Consider the following 20,907-nt stretch of genomic DNA (forward strand, 5'->3'; position numbering starts at 1 on the left):
CCCAACCGCCGGGTAGACTCGTCGGGATCCAACAAAGGAGTAGGCAGAAAGGGGGGCCGATCACGACGTTCGACGACTGGTTAAGACCCGGTGGGATCCAACAACCGGGTAGACAACAAGGGAGCTGATCAAGAGGCACTCAACAACCGGGCAGACAAGAATCAGTCCCTACCCCTGAACGAGACCCAACCGATGATTAAGCCCGACATCGCCCCACTAGCGCAAGGCATTTTTAGTGAACTTTGCAAACTCTTCTCAATGTTTGCCATTCTTTTTTCAAATTTCATGAACTTTTCCAAATTCATGAATATCTTTTCAAATTTCATGACATTTTTCAATTTTCGTGAATTTCTAAAAACATTGGTGATTTTTTTCATTTTCAATTTTTCATTTTGTATAATTTATGTATTTTTATTTATAATGGTCAATAGTCAACTAAAAAAATACAAACGAGGTAACGATAGACAGCGCTGCCCAGGAGGGGGGCGGGTGAGCGCAAGATCAGGGAACGATGCTATAAGCGCTGTATAGGCGCGGCCGCTAATCCTATTCAACGCTTATAGCGCCAGTTAAAGGGTAAATAGTACGTGACGCACACCCCACGAGTTAACTGGGCTAGCCCATAAACGTTCAACTGTCGTTCCTGGTTTGTATCTACTTCCTGGCCAGTTAAAGGGTAAATGGTCGATTCAAGGCGCTTTCAAAAATCATTATTGGTTATGTTCGTGTAGGTGAAAGAGTGACAACATCGTTGCTCTAGTCTAATTATAGACTCTTTGGCGAAGTCATTGGAGTATTTCTTCGAGTAGAGATTGATACCGCAAAGAAGGTGTTTACAAGAGATTTCATTGTAATTCTTAGTCATAGAATTTACTTTGTATTTTCTTGGATTTTATGTCCATATTAGTGTACCTGTAATTGCTATGACTATTAATAAAGTTACAGGTGTTCCTAAAAAAACTTCCTGGCCGGTATTTAGACAATTTTTTTATTTTTGCGCTCTCATTATTTTATTTTATTTTATTTTATTTTTTCTCAAATTCTTTGTTCAAATTTGTGAACACTTTTGAAAATTCTTGAACATATTTCATATTGAAAAACCTTTCTGAAATTATTGAACATTTTTTTAGTTGGTGAAGTTTTTAATATTCGCAAATATTTTTTGAAACTTCATCAACTTTTTCCATATTCACAAACTTTTTTAAATTCCTTTACAATTTTTTTGAATTCATCAACTTTTTGAATCTGTGGACTTTTTTTCAATAATTACGATCTTTTTTCCAATCCAAGATTGGGTTTTCAAAATCATGAACCTTTTTCAGACACGTGATTTTAAAATCCGTGAACTTTTTCAAATCTATGTTTTTCTAATTCGTGAATATTTTTGAAGTTCATCATTTTTTTCATATTCATGAACTTTTCCTTTAAATCCGTGAACTTTTTTGTATTCATGAACTTTTTTCAAAATTCGTGAACTTTTGGTTTCATTTCTTATATTTTTAGATTCATGGACCTTTTTCAAATTTGTGGACTTTATGCAAATTCATGGGCATTATTTTCCAAATTTGTAAACTTTTCCTTTCAAATTAGTGAACTTGGTGTATCTGTGAACTATTTAATTAGTATTTTTTATTTTTAGTGAACCTTTTCTAATACTTGAGATTTTTTATTCGCATTTTAATTCATCATTTTCGGTATTTTGCAAACCTTTTCAAAACGTCAATGGTCAAGGGTCAACATCAGGACGACCAAGGGAGCCAACAAAGAATCGAGCGAGCGAGAGATCAAGTGAGCGTTCTTGTTAATGGGTCAGCCCAACTAACCAAGCGCGTGAGCGCAAATGGGGCAACTGACACTTCAGGCGCCATATAAGAGGTCCAGGCATGCGCTCCCAGAAACGCACACGCAGGGACGAGGCAAAAGATGCCAGACAAGGGGGGGGGGGGGTAACGTGAATGCGGCCCACTGATCATGGACCAATAGATTCGACACGATGGTAAGGAACGGACTAACAAGATTGGACGACGCGAAGGCCGTCTGGCAGGCCGATAGGGACGGCGCGAATCAATCGGATGACGCATGGGTGAGCAGGGCCGTGGATGGCCTCGGTGAAAGATCGTGGATGTCGCCTAGAGGGGGGGTGAATAGGCGCTTTAAAATAATTACGGTTGAGGCTTGAACAAATCCGGAATAAACCTAGCGGTTAATTTGTCAAGCACAAAACCTACAACAACTAGGCTCACCTATGTGCACCAACAACTTATGCTAAGCAAGAAAAACTACTTAGGTGATAGCAAGATATATGACAAGAAACAATATGGCTATCACAAAGTAAAGTGCATAAGTAAAGGGCTCGGGTAAGAGATAACCGAGGCACGCGGAGACGACGATGTATCCCGAAGTTCACACCCTTGCGGATGCTAATCTCCGTTTGGAGCGGTGTGGAGGCACAATGCTCCCCAAGAAGCCACTAGGGCCACCGTAATCTCCTCACGCCCTCGCACAATGCAAGATGCCGTGATTCCACTAAGGGACCCTTGAGGGCGGTCACCGAACCCGTACAAATGGCAACCCTTGGGGGCGGTCACCGAACCCGTACACTTTGGCAACCCTTGGGGGCGGTCACCGGTACCCGTCAAATTGCTCGGGGCGATCTCCACAACCTAATTGGAGACCCCGACGCTTGCCCGGAGCTTTACACCACAATGATTGAGCTCCGAACACCACCAACCGTCTAGGGCGCCCAAGCACCCAAGAGGAACAAGCTCAAGGGTACCAAGCACCCAAGAGTAATAAGCTTCTCAACTTGTAACTTCCACGTATCACCGTGGAGAACTCAAACCGATGCACCAAATGCAATGGCAAGGGCACACGGAGTGCCCAGGTCCTTCTCTCTCAAATCCCACCGAAGCAACTAATGCTAGGGAGGAAAATGAGAGGAAGAACAAGAAGGAGAACACCAAGAACTCCAAGATCTAGATCCAAGGGGTTCCCCTCACATAGAGGAGAAAGTGATTGGTGGAAATGTGGATCTAGATCTCCTCTCTCTTTTCCCTCAAAAACTAGCAAGAATCCATGGAGGGATTGAGAGTTAGCAAGCTCAAAGAAGGTCAACAATGGGGGAAGAACACGAGCTCAAAGGATAAGGTTCATTGGGGAAGAAGACCCCCTTTTATAGGTGGGGAAAATCCAACCGTTATGCTCACAGCCCGCACCGAGCGGTACTACCGCTCCAAGGAGCGGTACTACCGCTAGGGCGGTAGTAGCCCTTTGAAACACAGCAGCGAGGAGGCAAAAAAGCCAGAAGAACCGTCGGAGCGGTGGTATCGCTTGACCTCACGGTACTACCGCTAGGGGTAGTGGTACTACTGCTTGCGAGCGATACTAAAAAATTACATCCGTGCCTACCACCGCTGGACTTGTGACGAGTTTTTGGTCCCGAGCGGAAGTAGCCACGGAAGTAGCCGCGGTAGTACTGCTCCAAGCGGTAGTACCGCTCCCAAGAGCGGTAGTAAAAAATTACATCCGCTCCTGTCCGCGGTAGTACCGCTGCAGCCTTTTCAGAACACCAAAACTGACACAACTTCTGCAAACTGACTCCGAATTCGACGAAACCAAGTTTGTTGGAAAGCTAGCGACAAGGGCTAACACAATCTTGATAGACATACCAATAAGAAGCAAATGAGAAAAGGCCCAAAGAAAATGGTGAGAACCCTTCCTCGGATAAGACCGGTAAAACCTCCAACATCGAAAACATCATAGAAGACGCATGCAAACTCCGTTTTCGATGAACTCAAGCTTGTCATCAAGATGACCATAAGCTCTAAGACTCACAAAGAGAACCAAACAAGAACCAAGAAACATGATGCAAGGATGCAATGGTTTGAGCTCTCGACGAACGATACGATCAAGCTACTCACTTGAGAGCCCCCCTTGATAGTACGGCTATCGATCCTATAACCCGGTCTCCCAACTACCACCATGAGACCGGTAAAATAGAAAACCTATCAAGGGCAAACCTTTGCCTTGCACATGATCCACTTGAGCTAGATGATGACGATCTTGTCCTCCTCAAGATGGACCACCTTTCTTGATTGCGTTGGGTCGATGGAGACTAGATGATTGCTCCCCCATACTCCACTATGGGTGAGCCACTCTTCGGCACATCTTCACAAGTCCATTGACACCACAATGGATGGCAAGCTTCAAGCACTTGATCTCTTCGTGATGCTCCACTTGAACTTGCACACGGCAATCTTGATGACGATCACCACTTGATGTCATCCTTTCCATGGGTTGTATGATATCTTCCTCTTGACGCAAGCCCATGGACATGTACCTAACCCCACATAGACTCTCACATAGACCATGGGTTAGTACACAAAGTGCAATGAACAATGCTTACCATACCATGGGATCACTTGATCCCTCTCGGTACATCTTCTACGCTTTGTGAGTTGATCAACTTGATTCACTCTTGACTTAGTCTTGATCAACCTTGAATCTTTCCAACTCTCTTCGTTTGGATGATGTCTTGAAGGTAAACATGAATGATCACACAATCTTCTTCTTCAAGACATGCTTGCAATAAGCTCAACACTCACATGACCAATCTTTGGATAATTCCTTAATAGCACCTTGGTCAACCCATAAACTCCTTGAAACCAACACATGGACTTCAAGAAATGCCTATGGAAAAATCCTTCAAATATAACACAATGCAATCATTAGTCCATAGAGAATGTCATCAATTACCAAAACCACACATGGGGGCACCGCATGTCCTTTCAATCTCCCCCATTTTGGTAATTGATAACAATCACTTTCAAGAGAGTTTATATAAGGAATTATGCATCACCATGCAATGCAACAACCAATAATGCATGCGTAGGAGATGCGTATGCTTAGGAACAAACCAAAGCCAGAAGAGACAACTCTCTAAACTTCTCCACAAAACTCTCTGAAACTTCTCCCCCATTGGCATCGATTGCCAAAATGGGCTAAAAGCTTAGAAGGCCAATATAAAATGTGTTCCTCCATAAATTGTGTATTTCTCAACAAGAGAGTGGAATGCAATACACATATCCAACGGTAAATACTTGGAGGAAGACAAACTATATTGAGGCCCAAAGATTGCAAAAGGAAGATATGCCACAAAGACATAACAAAGAGAGAAACAAGCAATCAAGCAATCAAAAGATACCAATTGAAGCAAGCTATCAAAAGATACCAATTGAACCAACTAGGCCAATGATCCTACGAGCCACATGAATAAAGGATATTATGATAAGAGCAGAGCAGTGTTCTAAAGAAACTAGAGAAGCTCCCCATGATTTGTGCACATCAAGAATTTTTGTATTTGGATACAAAGTGCACAAAATAGGATCATAGCTCCCCCAAAATCAATAGAAACTTACAACAAGTGCAAGAGAGCATATAGGAAACTAAGCCTAGTACTTGCAACAAACACATGGTTGAGCAACAAGTAAGAGAGGCAACTTAAGAGTGGGCTCAACCAAAAAGATGTGTGTGAGTCAAGGCAATGCACTTGAGAAGACTAATGTACAGAAGAGCATTAAGCATCAATAAAGTCTTGAAAGAATGAGGCACACGGTGCAAGGCCTATCATTCCCACACACAACTAGCAAATGGGTTCACAAGTTTACTAATAAGCATATAGAGAACCTATGCTTGTGACAACCCGCGGTGAAGATAGAAGATGAAAGGCTCATCAAGACGAGGGATACCAATTAAGATGGCAAAAACCTCGTAAAGATAAGCATGAGGAAAATAATCTTCACCACACAAGAGCGCATCAAGATGCAACGATAGAAGACACGCACTCAAGGCAAAAGCTTTCACGGAGCCACCAAAGAAATAACATAAGAAAGACAAGGTGGACGTGAAAGAAAGGATATCATCTAGATATGCAACTTCTCTCAAGTGTATAAGATTCTAGGTAGACGAAATCATGATGATATATATCTACAAAGAAGGATGTACACCCGAAATAGTTACAACACGAAGGAACAAAATATCCAAAAGGAAGTCATACATATACCAATAAGATATTTGCTTGGAAGCATAGCACATGGCTAGATATGGTCTTACAGTATATAAATGAATCCCTACCACACACCCATCAAAGACATCACAACTAGCAACATGAGATCATCGTTGAGATGCTTTGAGAAAGGAAACAAGTATCACAAGATGGAATGAAAATCATGCTAAGATGCAACCTACACAAGGTTGAATGCAAGAAAAGAATGCATGAAGAGATACTTGTTACCGAGATATCATTGGAAGGATGTAGTAGATACCAATTAAAGGTAGGTAGTAGTTCATTGATCATCCTAGCTTGACTCCAATTAGCACATGATGACACCACCTTCCTTGTGAGTGAGCCGAGCATCCAATGCATCTCCAATTGCTCCTAGAACAACAACACAAACAAAATGGTACCCAAACTCATTGGGACCAAAGAGTTAGAGAACCAACAATACATAGGACAACCTCCACATAAATATGTGCCTATAGATATGAAAATGAATTTCATGCACATCTCATCCAATTTGAGACTTGGTGGAGTTTCCCCTATATATTGGGTCCAAGAAAGAAAGCATGCTAAAAATACTACATCAAATTAATATGCATGCTCATGACTTTCAAAAACCGATACCAAATGACAAAGAAAAAAACCAAGTGAAGAAAAGATACCAAATGAATAAATCATCACTTGGAGGATATCCATAATAGATACATCGAGGAATGAGATATCTGTTGATACACACTAAATAAAAGATATCAAACTCCCAAAAGAGAGGATGGTTCCAAACAAACCAAGCTCTCTACAAAGTTTCATGATGGCACAAAGTACCAAAAAGAAAATGACTTGCCTTCCACCAACACACGCTTGATAAGGAGCGCAAGATGAGTGTTTTATAGAAAATAGGATAGCTCCTCCAAGACTAGTGCATTATAGAGAATTTGCATTTGAATACAAAATGCACAAGGTGGGATCACCACTTTCACTATATCTAGAAAACACTAGACAAGATCAAGAAATTAACAAGATCCACAAGTGGTATGGAAGACAAAGGGAGTTGATACATTCCTAGGCAAGAGATAAGGAAAATAAAAGCAAAGGCCAAAGTAGAGATGATCAATAATTTCTACCACACATAAGTGAGTACCAATTGTCAAAAGACAAGAAGTATTTGGAAATGATTCCCGTTGGTAGATAGCAAGGATATCCAACATCATCTTCACACCGAACACAAGCAAATTGCAACTTGTAGAGCTAACATGCCACCTAAGAACAAGATAATTTACAATATCAAGTCTAGGTGACAATATCTCAAATGTACACATTTTCTAGGCTTGTAATATGCACATAGCATATGACTCCCCCATAATGTGATACCAATAAAAACTTAACAAGAGGCAATAAGAGAATCCAACAAGAGATAATTAATGGACTATTTAGAATTTGAATTTCTCATGAGAAGACATACCCATAGCGACTAGATAATCTTGAAATATCAATACTACATGGTATTACTCATGTACACACATTTATAGGATTGTGAGGTGCACAAAGCACATCACTCCCCCATAATGGGATATTCCATTAATCTCTCACGAGAGCCAACTAAGATACAAACAAGATGCACAAAGGCTCAACGTACGACACACATGTACATGAAGTACAAACCAACATACACAAACTTGATTACTCAAGATAGGCAATTTGGAGACACAACATATACAAACACATGCAAGGAACAAAACCAAAACATGCAAAGGGTCAAGTAACTTTCAACGTAAACAATTTGAGTACAAGTTATCGCAAGGAGGCACATTGGATATAAGATAGAAACTTGATAACCCAATTGACTTGGCTTGAGACAATAAGAATGATGAAGTCCCCTTAATTCTTCATAATGTAGCCAAGTCTCCAATGCCCTCCAACAACACCTATTGATCAATTTTGAGCTAGTTGGTCCCCAACCAAGTTGGGTCCTAAGAGGTTAGTCACAATAGGCTTGGCTACCCAAATGGTTCTTTTCTTGACACCACTTTGAGCACCAACAAATTTGGCAAACACATGGCCAACATTATCCTTCCCAAGAGAATAGATATCATCAATAATAATTGGGTTGGATAAGTTACCACTAGTGCATGAAGAGGCGAGGTGACCTTTCTCACGACATAAGTAGCAACGTCTACTCTTCACTTTATTCTCACTTGATTTCTCAACTTGAGAAGCATTAGCTTGAGGATTCTTGGGAAGAGGCCTTTCTTCAACTTGAGGTTGAGCATGAGATCGAACTTGTGGCCGCTTCCCTTGTTGCTTGTCACTAATGGCCTTCTTCTTCAATGGGCAAGATCTAACATGATGCCCTTCTACTTTGCACTTGAAGCAAACAATCTTGGCCAAATTCTTGACTTGTTCTTGGCCCTTATTTTTGTTCATCTTGGACTTCTTCTTCTTGTTGGAGTTGAATCCAAGTCCACCTTTGTCATTGGGGGATTTTTGCACTCTCAAGATGTTGTTGAGTGTAAATTTCCCTTCATGACTCTTTTCCAAGTCTTTCTTCAAAGAAGTGACTTGGGCCTTGAGCTCTTTGATTTCCTCTACATGGTTAGTCTCAACACAAGCACTAGAGGAAGTATAAGCTTCATCGTTAGAGCAACAAGGCAAGGAAAGCAATTCATCACAATATGTACCAACGTTATGCATGGATGAATCGCGAGGACTAGCACAAGGCAATATAGAATTTTGACTAAAAGTAGTGCTAGTGTCCACATGAGGCTCACTAGATGTTACCTTAGCAATCATGGCCTCATGAGATATCTTTAGCACATTATGGGATACTAGAAGATCATCATGAGAGCTTGAGATCTTTTCATGGCTTTCTTCCAATTTCCCATAATTGCTAGAGAGCAACTCAAGTTGAGCCTGTAGCTCAACGTTCTCCTTTAAAATGGATGCTTCACAAGAAATAGAGTTAGTAGCACACGCATTATCATTAACAACAAGAGGAGAAGGCAACTTGGCAAGCTCTTTTAAATAAGAAGCTTCAAGTTGAGCATGAGACTCGGTGAGTTTGATGAGCTCACCCTTGATGACCCTTGAGCCATTTTCGAGGTGCTCAAAATCCTCAAGGAGTCTAGCATGAGCAACTTCAAGCTTAGCATTTTTAGTTTCAAAAACATTGGCCACCTCAAGAGCTCTATCATGAGATTCCTTCACTCTAGATAACTCTAGAGCAAAAGTCTCCTCAAGAGATTCCTTGGTGGTTTGTTCAAGTTCAAGAGCTTGAGAGAGGTCCGCAATCTCATTAGCGTAATCATGCTCATGACCTTCCATTTTATCAATGGTGACCTCATGCTCCTCAAGACGAGATTCCAACTCATCAATATATTTCTTGCCCTCAATAGCAATAGACATGATTTCCATGAAGTTGGAACGAGCAATTTTATTCTTAAGAAGAGCTTTAAAAATTATTTCCCCCTTAACTTTTAAGGAGGCAACATCATCATAATCGACATCATCATCACTCTTGCCATCATCAATATTATCACAAGATATATTGGGATTCAAAGTGGGAGATACCTTTGAAGCCTTGGCCATAAGGCAAAAAGCAATAGATGATGATGTGGGATCCCTTGAAGCACCATTCAAGACCACATCTTGTTCCATGGAGTGTTGGGTTTCCTCTACATTGTTAGCACAACAACTCGAGGAAATACATGCATTTTTATCATGCCAACAAGACATAGCAAGCATATCATTATGATATTTAGTCAAGCAATTTGTACATGATATGCAAGGACTATCAACACAAGCATGTGAAACATTTGGAGTGCTCGAAGTGCTAGAGTCCAAAGATGAAGCATCGCAACAAGAAAGTGATGAAGGATTATCAAAACTAAGCCCACTATCATCATTGCAATGAACACCACTACTCACCATGTCATTACCTTGTGGCAAACCACATGTAGGTGATGTTGGAAATATGCCCTAGAGGCAATAATAAAATGGTTATTATTGTATTTCCTTGTTCATGATAATTGTCTGTTGTTCATGCTATAATTGTATTAACTGGAAACCGTAATACATGTGTGAATACATAGACCACAACATGTCCCTAGTAAGCCTCTAGTTGACTAGCTCGTTGATCAATAGATGGTTATGGTTTCCTGACCATGGACATTGGATGTCATTCATAACGGGATCACATCATTAGGAGAATGACGTGATGGACAAGACCCAATCCTAAGCATAGCACAAGATCGCGTAGTTCGTTTGCTAGAGCTTTTCTAATGTCAAGTATCATTTCCTTAGACCATGAGATTGTGCAACTCCCGGATACCATAGGAATGCTTTGGGTGTACCAAACGTCACAACGTAACTGGGTGGCTATAAAGGTGCACTACAGGTATCTCCGAAAGTGTCTGTTGGGTTGGCACGAATCGAGACTGGGATTTGTCACTCCGTATGACGGAGAGGTATCTCTGGGCCCACTCGGTAATGCATCATCATAATGAGCTCAATGTGACCAAGTGTTTGGGGGATCATGCATTACGGTACGAGTAAAGTGACTTGCCGGTAACGAGATTGAACAAGGTATTGGGATACCGACGATCGAATCTCGGGCAAGTAATGTACCGATTGACAAAGGGAATTGTATACGGGATTGATTGAATCCTCGACATCGTGGTTCATCCGATGAGATCATCGTGGAACATGTGGGAGCCAACATGGGTATCTAGATCCCGCTGTTGGTTATTGACCGGAGAGTCGTCTCGGTCATGTCTGCATGTCTCCCGAACCCGTAGGGTCTACACACTTAAGGTTCGGTGACGCTAGGGTTGTAGAGATATTAGTATGCGGAAATCCGAAAGTCGTTCGGAGTCCCGGATGAGATCCCGGACGTCACGAGGAGTTCCGGAATGGTCCGGAGGTAAAGATTTATATATGGGAAGTCCTATTTTGGCCACCGGAAAATGTTCGGGATTTCTCGGTATTGTACCGGGAAGGTTCTAGAAGGTTTCGAAGTGGGGCCCACCTGCATGGGGGGACCCACATGAACGTGGGTAGTGGGGGCAAGGCCCCACACCCCTGGTCAAGGCGCACCATGATCCCACCTTAGAAGGAATAAGATCATATCCCGAAGGGACAAGATCAAGATCCCTAAAAAAGGGGGATAACAATCGGTGGGGAAGGGAAATGATGGGATTTCTTTCCCCCACCTTTGCCAACACCCCAATGGACTTGGAGGGCAAGAAACCAGCCCCCTCCACCTCTATATATAGTGGGGAGGCACATGGGAGCAGCACCCCAAGCCCTGGCGCCTCCCTCCCTCCCGTGACACCTCTTCTTCCCCGCTTGCGCTTGGCGAAGCCCTGCCGGGATCCCGCTACTTCCACCACCACGCCGTCGTGCTGCTGGATCTCCATCAACTTCTCCTCCCCCCTTGCTGGATCAAGAAGGAGGAGACGTCCCCGCTCCGTACGTGTGTTGAACGCGGAGGTGCCGTCCGTTCGGCGCTAGGATCATCGGTGATTTGGATCACGACGAGTACGACTCCATCAACCCCGTTCTCTTGAACGCTTCCGCTCGCGATCTACAAGGGTATGTAGATGCACTCCTCCCCTCTCGTTGCTAGCATCTCCTAGATTGATCTTGGTGACACGTAGGAAAATTTTGAATTTCTGCTACGTTCCCCAACAGGTGAAGTAGAAGAAGTTGAGAACACAACATGACCGGAGGTGGAGGGAGAACAATCATCCCCACAAAACTTGGACACGCCATATTTATCTTGAAGCTTTGTCCACAACTCATGAGCATCCCGGAAAGGCATGAGTTGAAATATAACTACATTGCTCAAAGCATCGAAAAGCATATTAGAAGCTTGAGCATTGAGATAAGAGTTTTTCTCATCCTCTAAAGATAATCTTTGGGGATCTTTTGGAGGAGAAAAACCCATATCTACAATTCGCTCTAAATTTGGGTCCATGACCCTAAAGAGATTAAGCATGCGAATTACCCAAACATCAAAATTTGTGCCATCGAAACTAAGTGTGTCACAGAATCCTAATCCCCTAGTCGACATCTTTACTCTCTAGGCGGTTAAGCCTAACAAAGAGAGACGAGGCTCTGATACCAAATGGAGAAATCGTGGATGTCGCCTAGACGGGGGTGAATAGGCGCTTTAAAATAATTACGGTTGAGGCTTGAACAAATGCGGAATAAACCTAGCGGTTAATTTGTCAAGCACAAAACCTACAACAACTAGGCTCACCTATGTGCACCAACAACTTATGCTAAGCAAGAAAAACTACTTAGGTGATAGCAAGATATATGACAAGAAACAATATGGCTATCACAAAGTAAAGTGCATAAGTAAAGGGCTCGGGTAAGAGATAACCGAGGCACGCGGAGACGACGATGTATCCCGAAGTTCACACCCTTGCGGATGCTAATCTCCATTGGAGCGGTGTGGAGGCACAATGCTCCCCAAGAAGCCACTAGGGCCACCGTAATCTCCTCACGCCCTCGCACAATGCAAGATGCCATGATTCCACTAAGGGACCCTTGAGGGCGGTCACCGAACCCGTACAAATGGCAACCCTTGGGGGCGGTCACCGAACCCGTACATGTTGGCAACCCTTGGGGGCGGTCACCGGAACCCGTCAAATTGCTCGGGGCGATCTCCACAACCTAATTGGAGACCCCGACGCTTGCTCGGAGCTTTACACCACAATGATTGAGCTCCGAACACCACCAACCGTCTAGGGCTCCCAAGCACCCAAGCACCCAAGAGGAACAAGCTCAAGGGTACCAAGCACCCAAGAGTAATAAGCTTCTCAACTTGTAACTTCCACGTATCACCGTGGAGAACTCAAACCGATGCACCAAATGCAATGGCAAGGGCACACGGAGTGCCCAAGTCTTTCTCTCTCAAATCCCACCGAAGCAACTAATGCTAGGGAGGAAAATGAGAGGAAGAACAAGAAGGAGAACTCCAAGAACTCCAAGATCTGGATCCAAGGGGTTCCCCTCACATAGAGGAGAAAGTGATTGGTGGAAATGTGGATCTAGATCTCCTCTCTCTTTTCCCTCAAAAACTAGCAAGAATCCATGGAGGGATTGAGAGTTAGCAAGCTCAAAGAAGGTCAACAATGGGGGAAGAACACGAGCTCAAAGGATAAGGTTCATTGGAGAAGAAGACCCCCTTTTATAGGTGGGGAAAAATCCAACCGTTATGGTCACAGCCCGCACCGAGCGGTACTACCGCTCCAAGGAGCGGTACTACCGCTAGGGCGGTAGTAGCCCTTTGAAACACAACAGCGAGGAGGCAAAAAAGCCAGAAGAACCATCGGAGCGGTGGTATCTCTTGACCTCACGGTACTACCGCTAGGGGTAGCGGTACTACTGCTTGCGAGCGATACTAAAAAATTACATCCGTGCCTACCACCGCTGGACTTGTGACGAGTTTTTGGTCCCGAGCGGAAGTAGCCATGGAAGTAGCCGCGGTAGTACTGCTCCAAGCGGTAGTACCGCTCCCAAGAGCGGTAGTAAAAAATTACATCCGCTCCTGTCCGCGGTAGTACCGCTGCAGCCTTTTCAGAACACCAAAACTGACACAACTTCTGCAAACGGACTCCGAATTCGACGAAACCAAGTTTGTTGGGAAGCTAGCGACAAGGGCTAACACAATATTGATAGAAATACCAATAAGAAGCAAATGAGAAAAGTCCCAAAGAAAATGGTGAGAACCCTTCCTCGGATATGACCGGTAAAACCTCCAACATCGAAAACATCATAGAAGACGCATGCAAACTCCGTTTTCGATGAACTCAAGCTTGTCATCAAGATGACCATAAGCTCTAAGACTCACAAAGAGAACCAAACAAGAACCAAGAAACATGATGCAAGGATGCAATGGTTTGAGCTCTCGACGAACGATATGATCAAGCTACTCACTTGAGAGCCCCCCTTGATAGTACGGCTATCGATCCTATAACCCGGTCTCCCAACTACCACCATGAGACCGGTAAAATAGAAAACCTATCAAGGGCAAACCTTTGCCTTGAACATGGTCCACTTGAGCTAGATGATGACGATCTTGACTCCCTCAAGTTGGACCACCTTTCTTGATTGTGTTGGCTCGATGAAGACTAGATGGTTACTCCCCCATAGTCCACTATGGGTGAGCCACTCTTCGGCACATCTTCACAAGTCCATTGTCACCACAATGGACGACAAGCTTCAAGCACTTGATCTCTTCGTGATGCTCCACTTGAACTTGCACACGGCAGTCTTGATGACGATCACCACTTGATGTCATCCTCTCCATGGGTTGAGTGATATCTTCCTCTTGACGCAAGCCCATGAACACGTACCTAACCCCACATAGAACTCTCACATAGACCATGGGTTAGTACACAAAGCACAATGGACAATGCTTACCATATCATGGGATCACTTGATCCCTCTCAGTACATCTTCTACGCTTTGTGAGTTGATCAACTTGATTCACTCTTGACTTAGTCTTGATCAACCTTGAATCTTTCCAACTCTCTTCGTTTGGATGATGTCTTGAAGGTAAACATGAATGATCACACAATCTTCTTCTTCAAGAAATGCTTGCAATAAGCTCAACACTCACATGACCAATCTTTGGATAATTCCTTAATAGCACCTTGGTCAACCCATAAACTCCTTGAAACCAACACATGTACTTCAGGAAATGCCTATGAAAAAATCCTTCAAATATAACTCAATGCAACCATTAGTCCATAGAAAATGTCATCAATTACCAAAACCACACATGGGGGCACCGCATGTCCTTTCACTCGGATGGCGGGTACTCCAACATCCTTGAAAGTCCTTTAATGAGGTAATGAGCATCAATGAGTGCTTGACACGTTAAGAGAAAAAAATACAAACGGGATTGCTAAATCGCAGTCATCTCAGTCGATGCTATATATGTGGGGTCTTACATGGTGATCGGTGCAATTTTTCAGTTTTTCCTTTTCTTTCTTACTCCCTTCGTTTCTAAATATAAGTCCTTTTAGAGATTTCAATACAAACTATATACGGATGTATAGAGACATATTTTAGTGTAGATTCACTCATTTTGCTTCGTATGTAGTCCCTTATTGGAATCTCTAAGAAGACTTATATTTAAAAACGGAGGGTGTACATGTTATAGTCAAGTCAACTGAGACCTAATCACACCCAAATACAAATAGATTTAGATGGATATTTATTTCCCTGTAAACTATAGGGGAAGGAATCCTCCAGAAACGATCATAAAAATGAACTCATAAGAATTCAAATCCTCCAAGCATGCCATAAAACGGTCAAGGAAGACATGTATCCGTGCACGCAAACTACTAGCTCACAACAAAAAGAGCGTGAGCCGGAAAAACATGGCGAAGGCTAGACAAACAAACTAGTCACACCGTTGTTGAGGACATGGATCATTTTTCACATGTTAAGAAATGAACCAACTTCTAGAGACAAATCAGTGGCAGGTTGACTACAACTACTAAAAACTTGTCAAAACTCCAAATGGACGTTCATGAAAAAAGGGAAATCTAGTGTAAAAAAAGAGACAAAAACAACGTTTGACACTATTCATATTTGAAATTGTCTTTTTTGTTTCTCAATATACATTTCGAGTTTGGACCTGAAATTTTTAGAGGTTGAAGTCTCATTCCTTGTGAACATTTTTTCAGAATTTTGAAACTTTTAAATCAATATTTTAAAATTAAGCATGAAGAAAACCACAAGGATGGGAGCACGTGATATTTCCCCGCATGTATGCATTTGGACATAAATTCGTTTTTTCTTTTAGGGGACATAGGTTCGCGTACAAGCCAAGGAGGGGTGGCGAAAGCGGAACAAACCATCAGCCCAAACATTCTTTGGAGAGGTGTCAGGAGGCACGAGGCCTCCCATCAATTCAAGACTGATCCTAAAAAAAATCAATTCAAGACTGGAGTCTTAATTAGTCCAGGAGGAGCCCTAGTTAAATCACAAATACTCGTACGACCGGACACTTAAATAAACAAAAGACAACGAAATTCTAGGGTGAGCAGAGGCAGAGACGTCAGAGTCCAGAGATCCCACACCCCGCCCGCCGTCGTCCCTCGCGCGCATCGTCCTGCTGCCCTCCTCCCTTGCTCGTGCCCGCCTCCTCCCACCTGCGCCGCGGCTGCGCGAGCAGCAGCAGTAGAAATACAGAGGGAAGGAGCAGTGCGTGCCCGTCCGTCCGTCCGCCTGGGCCTCTCGCTCCCCCCTCAACCGCCTGCTCCCTAACCCAGTCCACCCCCTTCACATTATCCGCGTGCGCGGGCTGCCCGGCTGGGGGCGCCGCCGTGCGGTGCTGCTGCTGCCGCTGTTGCTGGTGGTGGCGCCGTCGAGGCCGGCGATGGCGATCCGCGGCCCGGACGCCGCGTCCGTCCTCCCCATGACGCTGCTCTTTTCCCTCGGCTTCTTCTGCGCCCGCTTCGTTCTCGACCGCCTACTGTACAAGGTACGGAGCCAGCTCCTCCGCCGCCGCCGCCTCTTCCCGCCCCAGATTCGCGCTGGGTTCCGCGAGATCTCTCGCCCCACGTGTGCTCTTCGTACTGCTGCTCAATGCTCGCTGGTGTTGCTGCCGAATTCGTAACCGATCAATGTGATCCGGCTAATCTGACTAACCGTCCGTGCCCATGTGATGCAACGCCCCGCCGACTGTGCCCCGAATGGAAACTGCTCATTAATTGCCGCCTTACTGATGGATGCTGTCTAGGACTCCTGTGCCTGTACTACTGCAGTTATTAAGCTGAGCTTGCTTGTCTGTTCTCATGCCTTCTGGTGTTCCATGTACTCTGTACTGTAGTGAGCATTATCATGTCATGTACCAACAATTCCTACATGATACACCACTGCACTTGATTATTATCTTCGATTTCGAAGCCACTGTAAAATCCATATACAGTCTGAAGTTATTTACATGATGCTTCAGACTACTGAATAATATAATTGCTCTATTTGTTCTATAAATCTGTCTCAATAGGCCCCTAGGTTATCTCTGCTTTAATTATGCAGTATATGTTTATTCGCTTCTGTCCAAATTTTCTGAAATTTTACCATGAACTTTATTTTACATCACTGAATATTCGTCAGTTTAACCTTCACATCTGATGTTTGGCTGTTTGTATATGTTGTCATTTCAGCCGTTGGCAGTTTACCTTTTCACTAGCAAGGCTTCTAAGTTGATGAATGATGAGGCCAGGCAAGCAAAGATTGTCAAGTTCTCAGAGTCTACTTGGAAGCTGACATACTATGCTTCTGTTCAGGCATGGGTCCTATTGATAATAAAGCAGGAACCATGGTCGTTGGATACAATGCAATACTTCGATGGCTGGCCAAATCAACCCATCCCGTGAGTGCCAAGTATACTTCTATAATTTTCTTAAATATAGGGTATACTGGTGTTGCATGAGCTTTTTGCCCTGATACATGGTCTCTTCAATTTCTTTAAAGTTGAAGAGAAAGAACTTATTGTTATTGCAATAAATTAACTTCTAAATGTACTCGAAAGTATGAATTTCAGAATATTCCAGATCATTTAAGATCATGAAATATTTAATTATCTCGTAATTTGATATATGTAAAAAAAACATAAACTCGCTTACCTTGCTATTAAGCTAACATGATAAGGTTGCCTATGTTCAAAACATTTTTATGTATCCTCTCCTTCACGAGTATTAGCACACTGTTTTGTACACCCTTCAGGGTGTTGGTACTGTACCATTATCTTGTACTGGCACTTGGAGGAAATATTTATGCACATTTCGTACTTTTCATACATTGACATTATTTATATATTGTTGATAACTTTATTTATAGTCAAGAAAGTTAGGTAGATTCGTACACCATTTGTTGCATATGGTCTGTTACTGTCTCATAGAGAGTCCCCTAAACTCTATCTACAATAACTTGAAATAACTGACTTTTGGGGGCATGCATAAAAGTTGCAAAGAATCTATTATCCAGCGACCACATACTTTACTGTACCCATTTTCACTTTAAATTTTTACATGTGATCTTGTAATTGCTTTCTTACCTTGATAAAGGAATCCTGCTTCATTTAACCTTTACCAACTATAACCATGATAAATTATTGTTCTCCCATCCTTCTACTTAGTCTTAGCTTTTCTAGGAAATGTGAGGGGTAAGGTTTATCTCGCGTGACCTTCCATTTAGAGGGGAAGATGCATACTCACGATGCCGTTCTTTGTTTGTTGTTTGATGACATAATGCTCAGAACACCAATTGCCGTGCTCATTATCACACAAAACAAATGGCTCAGATTTTATAGATTTTAGATATGTTAATAGGAACTCTGAAACACTCCCGGGCATATTTGTTTGGAACCATTTAACCTATTCTTTGAGTGAAGTGATATTTTGTTCTTTTCTCTAATATATATTGACCTCTGTATCTCAGGTCCTCATTGAGACTTTTCTACATGTGCCAGTGTGGATTTTATATCTACAGCATTTTTGCTCTCATTGCTTGGGAAACCCGCAGAAAAGATTTTGCTGTAATGATGTCTCATCATGTAGTAACATCTGTTCTTATTGGATATTCATTTCTGACTGGGTAAATATTTCTTGAGCCTCTTTAATTGTGTATTTTCTGGATTGCAATTGTATGGGAACGGACTTCTGTTATATTCTGATGTGTCCTATTTATGGTCAGTTAGTCATTATGCATCAAAAAACCACCAATTACCAATCACTTACGCTGGAATCCAATGACTTTGCAGTGTGCACTGAAGCTTGGCAATTCTCTAGATCTTTCTAGTTACCTACTTGTTTGATTTGATAAACAAATATGATCATGTATGAAAATATATAAATTGGAAAGCAGAATTTATAATGGCAATAATAGATCGATTTAACTCTTGCTGTTGATTGATCTGAATGTTCTAGTAAGCAGTGCTTAATTTGGCCTTTTGTCCCTGCAGCATGGCCATGTCATGTAACCGTACATAGATATTTCTGAAAATCATTGTGCTTCATTAGAGCAAAGGGTACTGCACTCCCTTCTTGTAATTTCACTTTTTTTCATGCAGCATGGCTATGTAATGTCACAATACATATATATTCTGAAAATCATTGTACTATAGAGGCATTCATTTCTTTTTACTTCTTTCTGTTGATTATGATCATTCATAGGATATAGTAGACTTTTATAGCTAAGATCAAAATTGCAACACAGCTCTAAGGCAACTAAAGTTACATTTCTACAGATTTTTTCGAATTGGGACAATCATTCTTGCGTTGCATGACGCGAGTGACGTGTTCCTTGAAACTGCCAAATTGTGCAAGTACACTGAAAAAGAACTAGGGGCTAGCTTATTTTTTGGGCTTTTTGCTCTCTCTTGGCTCCTGCTGCGTCTGATTTACTTCCCATTTTGGATAATCAAAACCTCAAGGTTTGTTTGCTACTTTGGTACATAATTTCTTGTATTCCTTTTACTTCCAAAGGTTGAAACTCACTGTTCTTGTTCTTGCAATGCCAGCTACCAGTCTATCATATCCTTGAGGAAGCTGGATAGGTTCCCAACGACCTTGTACTACGTTTTCAACACAATGCTTCTCACATTACTTGTGTTTCATGTATATTGGGGGAAACTCATATTTTTAATGATAATGAAACAATTGAATTGAATAATAAAGGAAAAGTCGGAGAGGATGTTCGATCTGGTAAGGTTTTATTTCTTTGCTGCAATCACTTGTTGTTTGATTTGCATTCATCCTTTTTCAGCCTGTCTGGTTTTTTTTTACGAACTCACAGATGGTATTAGGATATCTACATACCTTTTTTGTGTGAAATTTGGATTCCCCCCTTCTCTTCCAGATAATACAGGCTTAACTTTGTCGGCAATTCCTACATGAAACAGGAAACTGTGCATTTCGAAATGAAAGGAGAGGGGAATCAGTAGGGGAGACCCATATGACATACATAATGAAATAATGAACCACACATTTCAATTTTGACTAGTTGCATGAATAGTGCAGTCATAATATCACACATTGATCAGATTGGCTAATGGTAACCGGCTCCGATGCATTGCTTGGGAGACCCCCTTCCATCATTATCAGTTATAAAGATTTGAATTGCACCAGAAACTGTATTAACCCAGGTTTTTGTTAGCTGTAATCATTTAAGTTGATGAATTTCTTCACAATGCAGATTCGGATGATGATTGATGGGGGTGGTTCTTTGACAATTGTGACGGGCCATTTCTTTGCTGGTACCTTGCCCTGTACTTACACCAGTAGATTGTGTTGGTCGGCAAGCTTGTGCTAAGAAAGTTTCATCTCTGTATATTACCTTATGATATCAAATATTGCTAGACCAAGAAACAGAGCAGGTTCTATATATACCGGGTATAGCTAGCAACCTTACTTGAAGGTCCCTTCATAATTTTTGGTTCATCTTTCCTTGTTAGTAGAAAAGGCTTAAGAGGTCGTTTTCTGTGGCTTATCCACAGAGCTTAGAAACTCCTCTCTACCATGTCTGGTATACTGTGACTGTGAGTAGGTTTAGTTCTAATTCATGGGAATAAGTTGATTTTTTTTATCAGGAGCTTAGAAATCTCACACCTGATGTACCAAGTGTCTCATGCTGCTAGTTATAACTTTTTGACGGCATTGGTTTGTCTCCTTATCTATGTGTGACTACGATGGCATCTGCATTGGTTTATAATGTACATGGCCGTGTTGTTAAGAGAGTTCTGAGATCTACATTAGAAATACTAGGGAGTTAGGGATCCGCATAGACATGTCAAGCTTTGTTCTGGTGATTGCAATTTCAGATGCTGA

General features: G+C 42.3%; 1 protein-coding gene across 2 annotated transcripts; it reads left to right on the top strand.

Annotated features, from left to right (window-relative positions):
• Positions 1-16,080: 16,080 nt before the first annotated feature.
• Positions 16,081-20,752, top strand: LOC123097976 (ASC1-like protein 3). 2 transcript variants are annotated; one of them, XM_044519838.1, is made up of 6 exons: positions 16,084-16,559; positions 17,245-17,453; positions 18,521-18,676; positions 19,329-19,514; positions 19,602-19,785; positions 20,276-20,752. In XM_044519838.1, the coding sequence occupies exons 1-5, from the start codon at positions 16,455-16,457 to the stop codon at positions 19,747-19,749; spliced, it is 804 nt and encodes a 267-aa protein (XP_044375773.1). In that variant the 5' UTR covers positions 16,084-16,454; the 3' UTR covers positions 19,750-19,785; positions 20,276-20,752. The 2 variants fall into 2 exon arrangements, with proteins under 2 accessions (XP_044375774.1, XP_044375773.1); XM_044519839.1 differs by lacking the exon at positions 20,276-20,752 and having other exon boundaries at positions 16,081-16,559; positions 19,602-20,057.
• The last annotated feature ends 155 nt before the right edge of the window (positions 20,753-20,907 follow it).

The sequence above is a fragment of the Triticum aestivum genome, chromosome 4D, assembly GCF_018294505.1.
Source record: "Triticum aestivum cultivar Chinese Spring chromosome 4D, IWGSC CS RefSeq v2.1, whole genome shotgun sequence".
NCBI lineage: Eukaryota > Viridiplantae > Streptophyta > Magnoliopsida > Poales > Poaceae > Triticum > Triticum aestivum.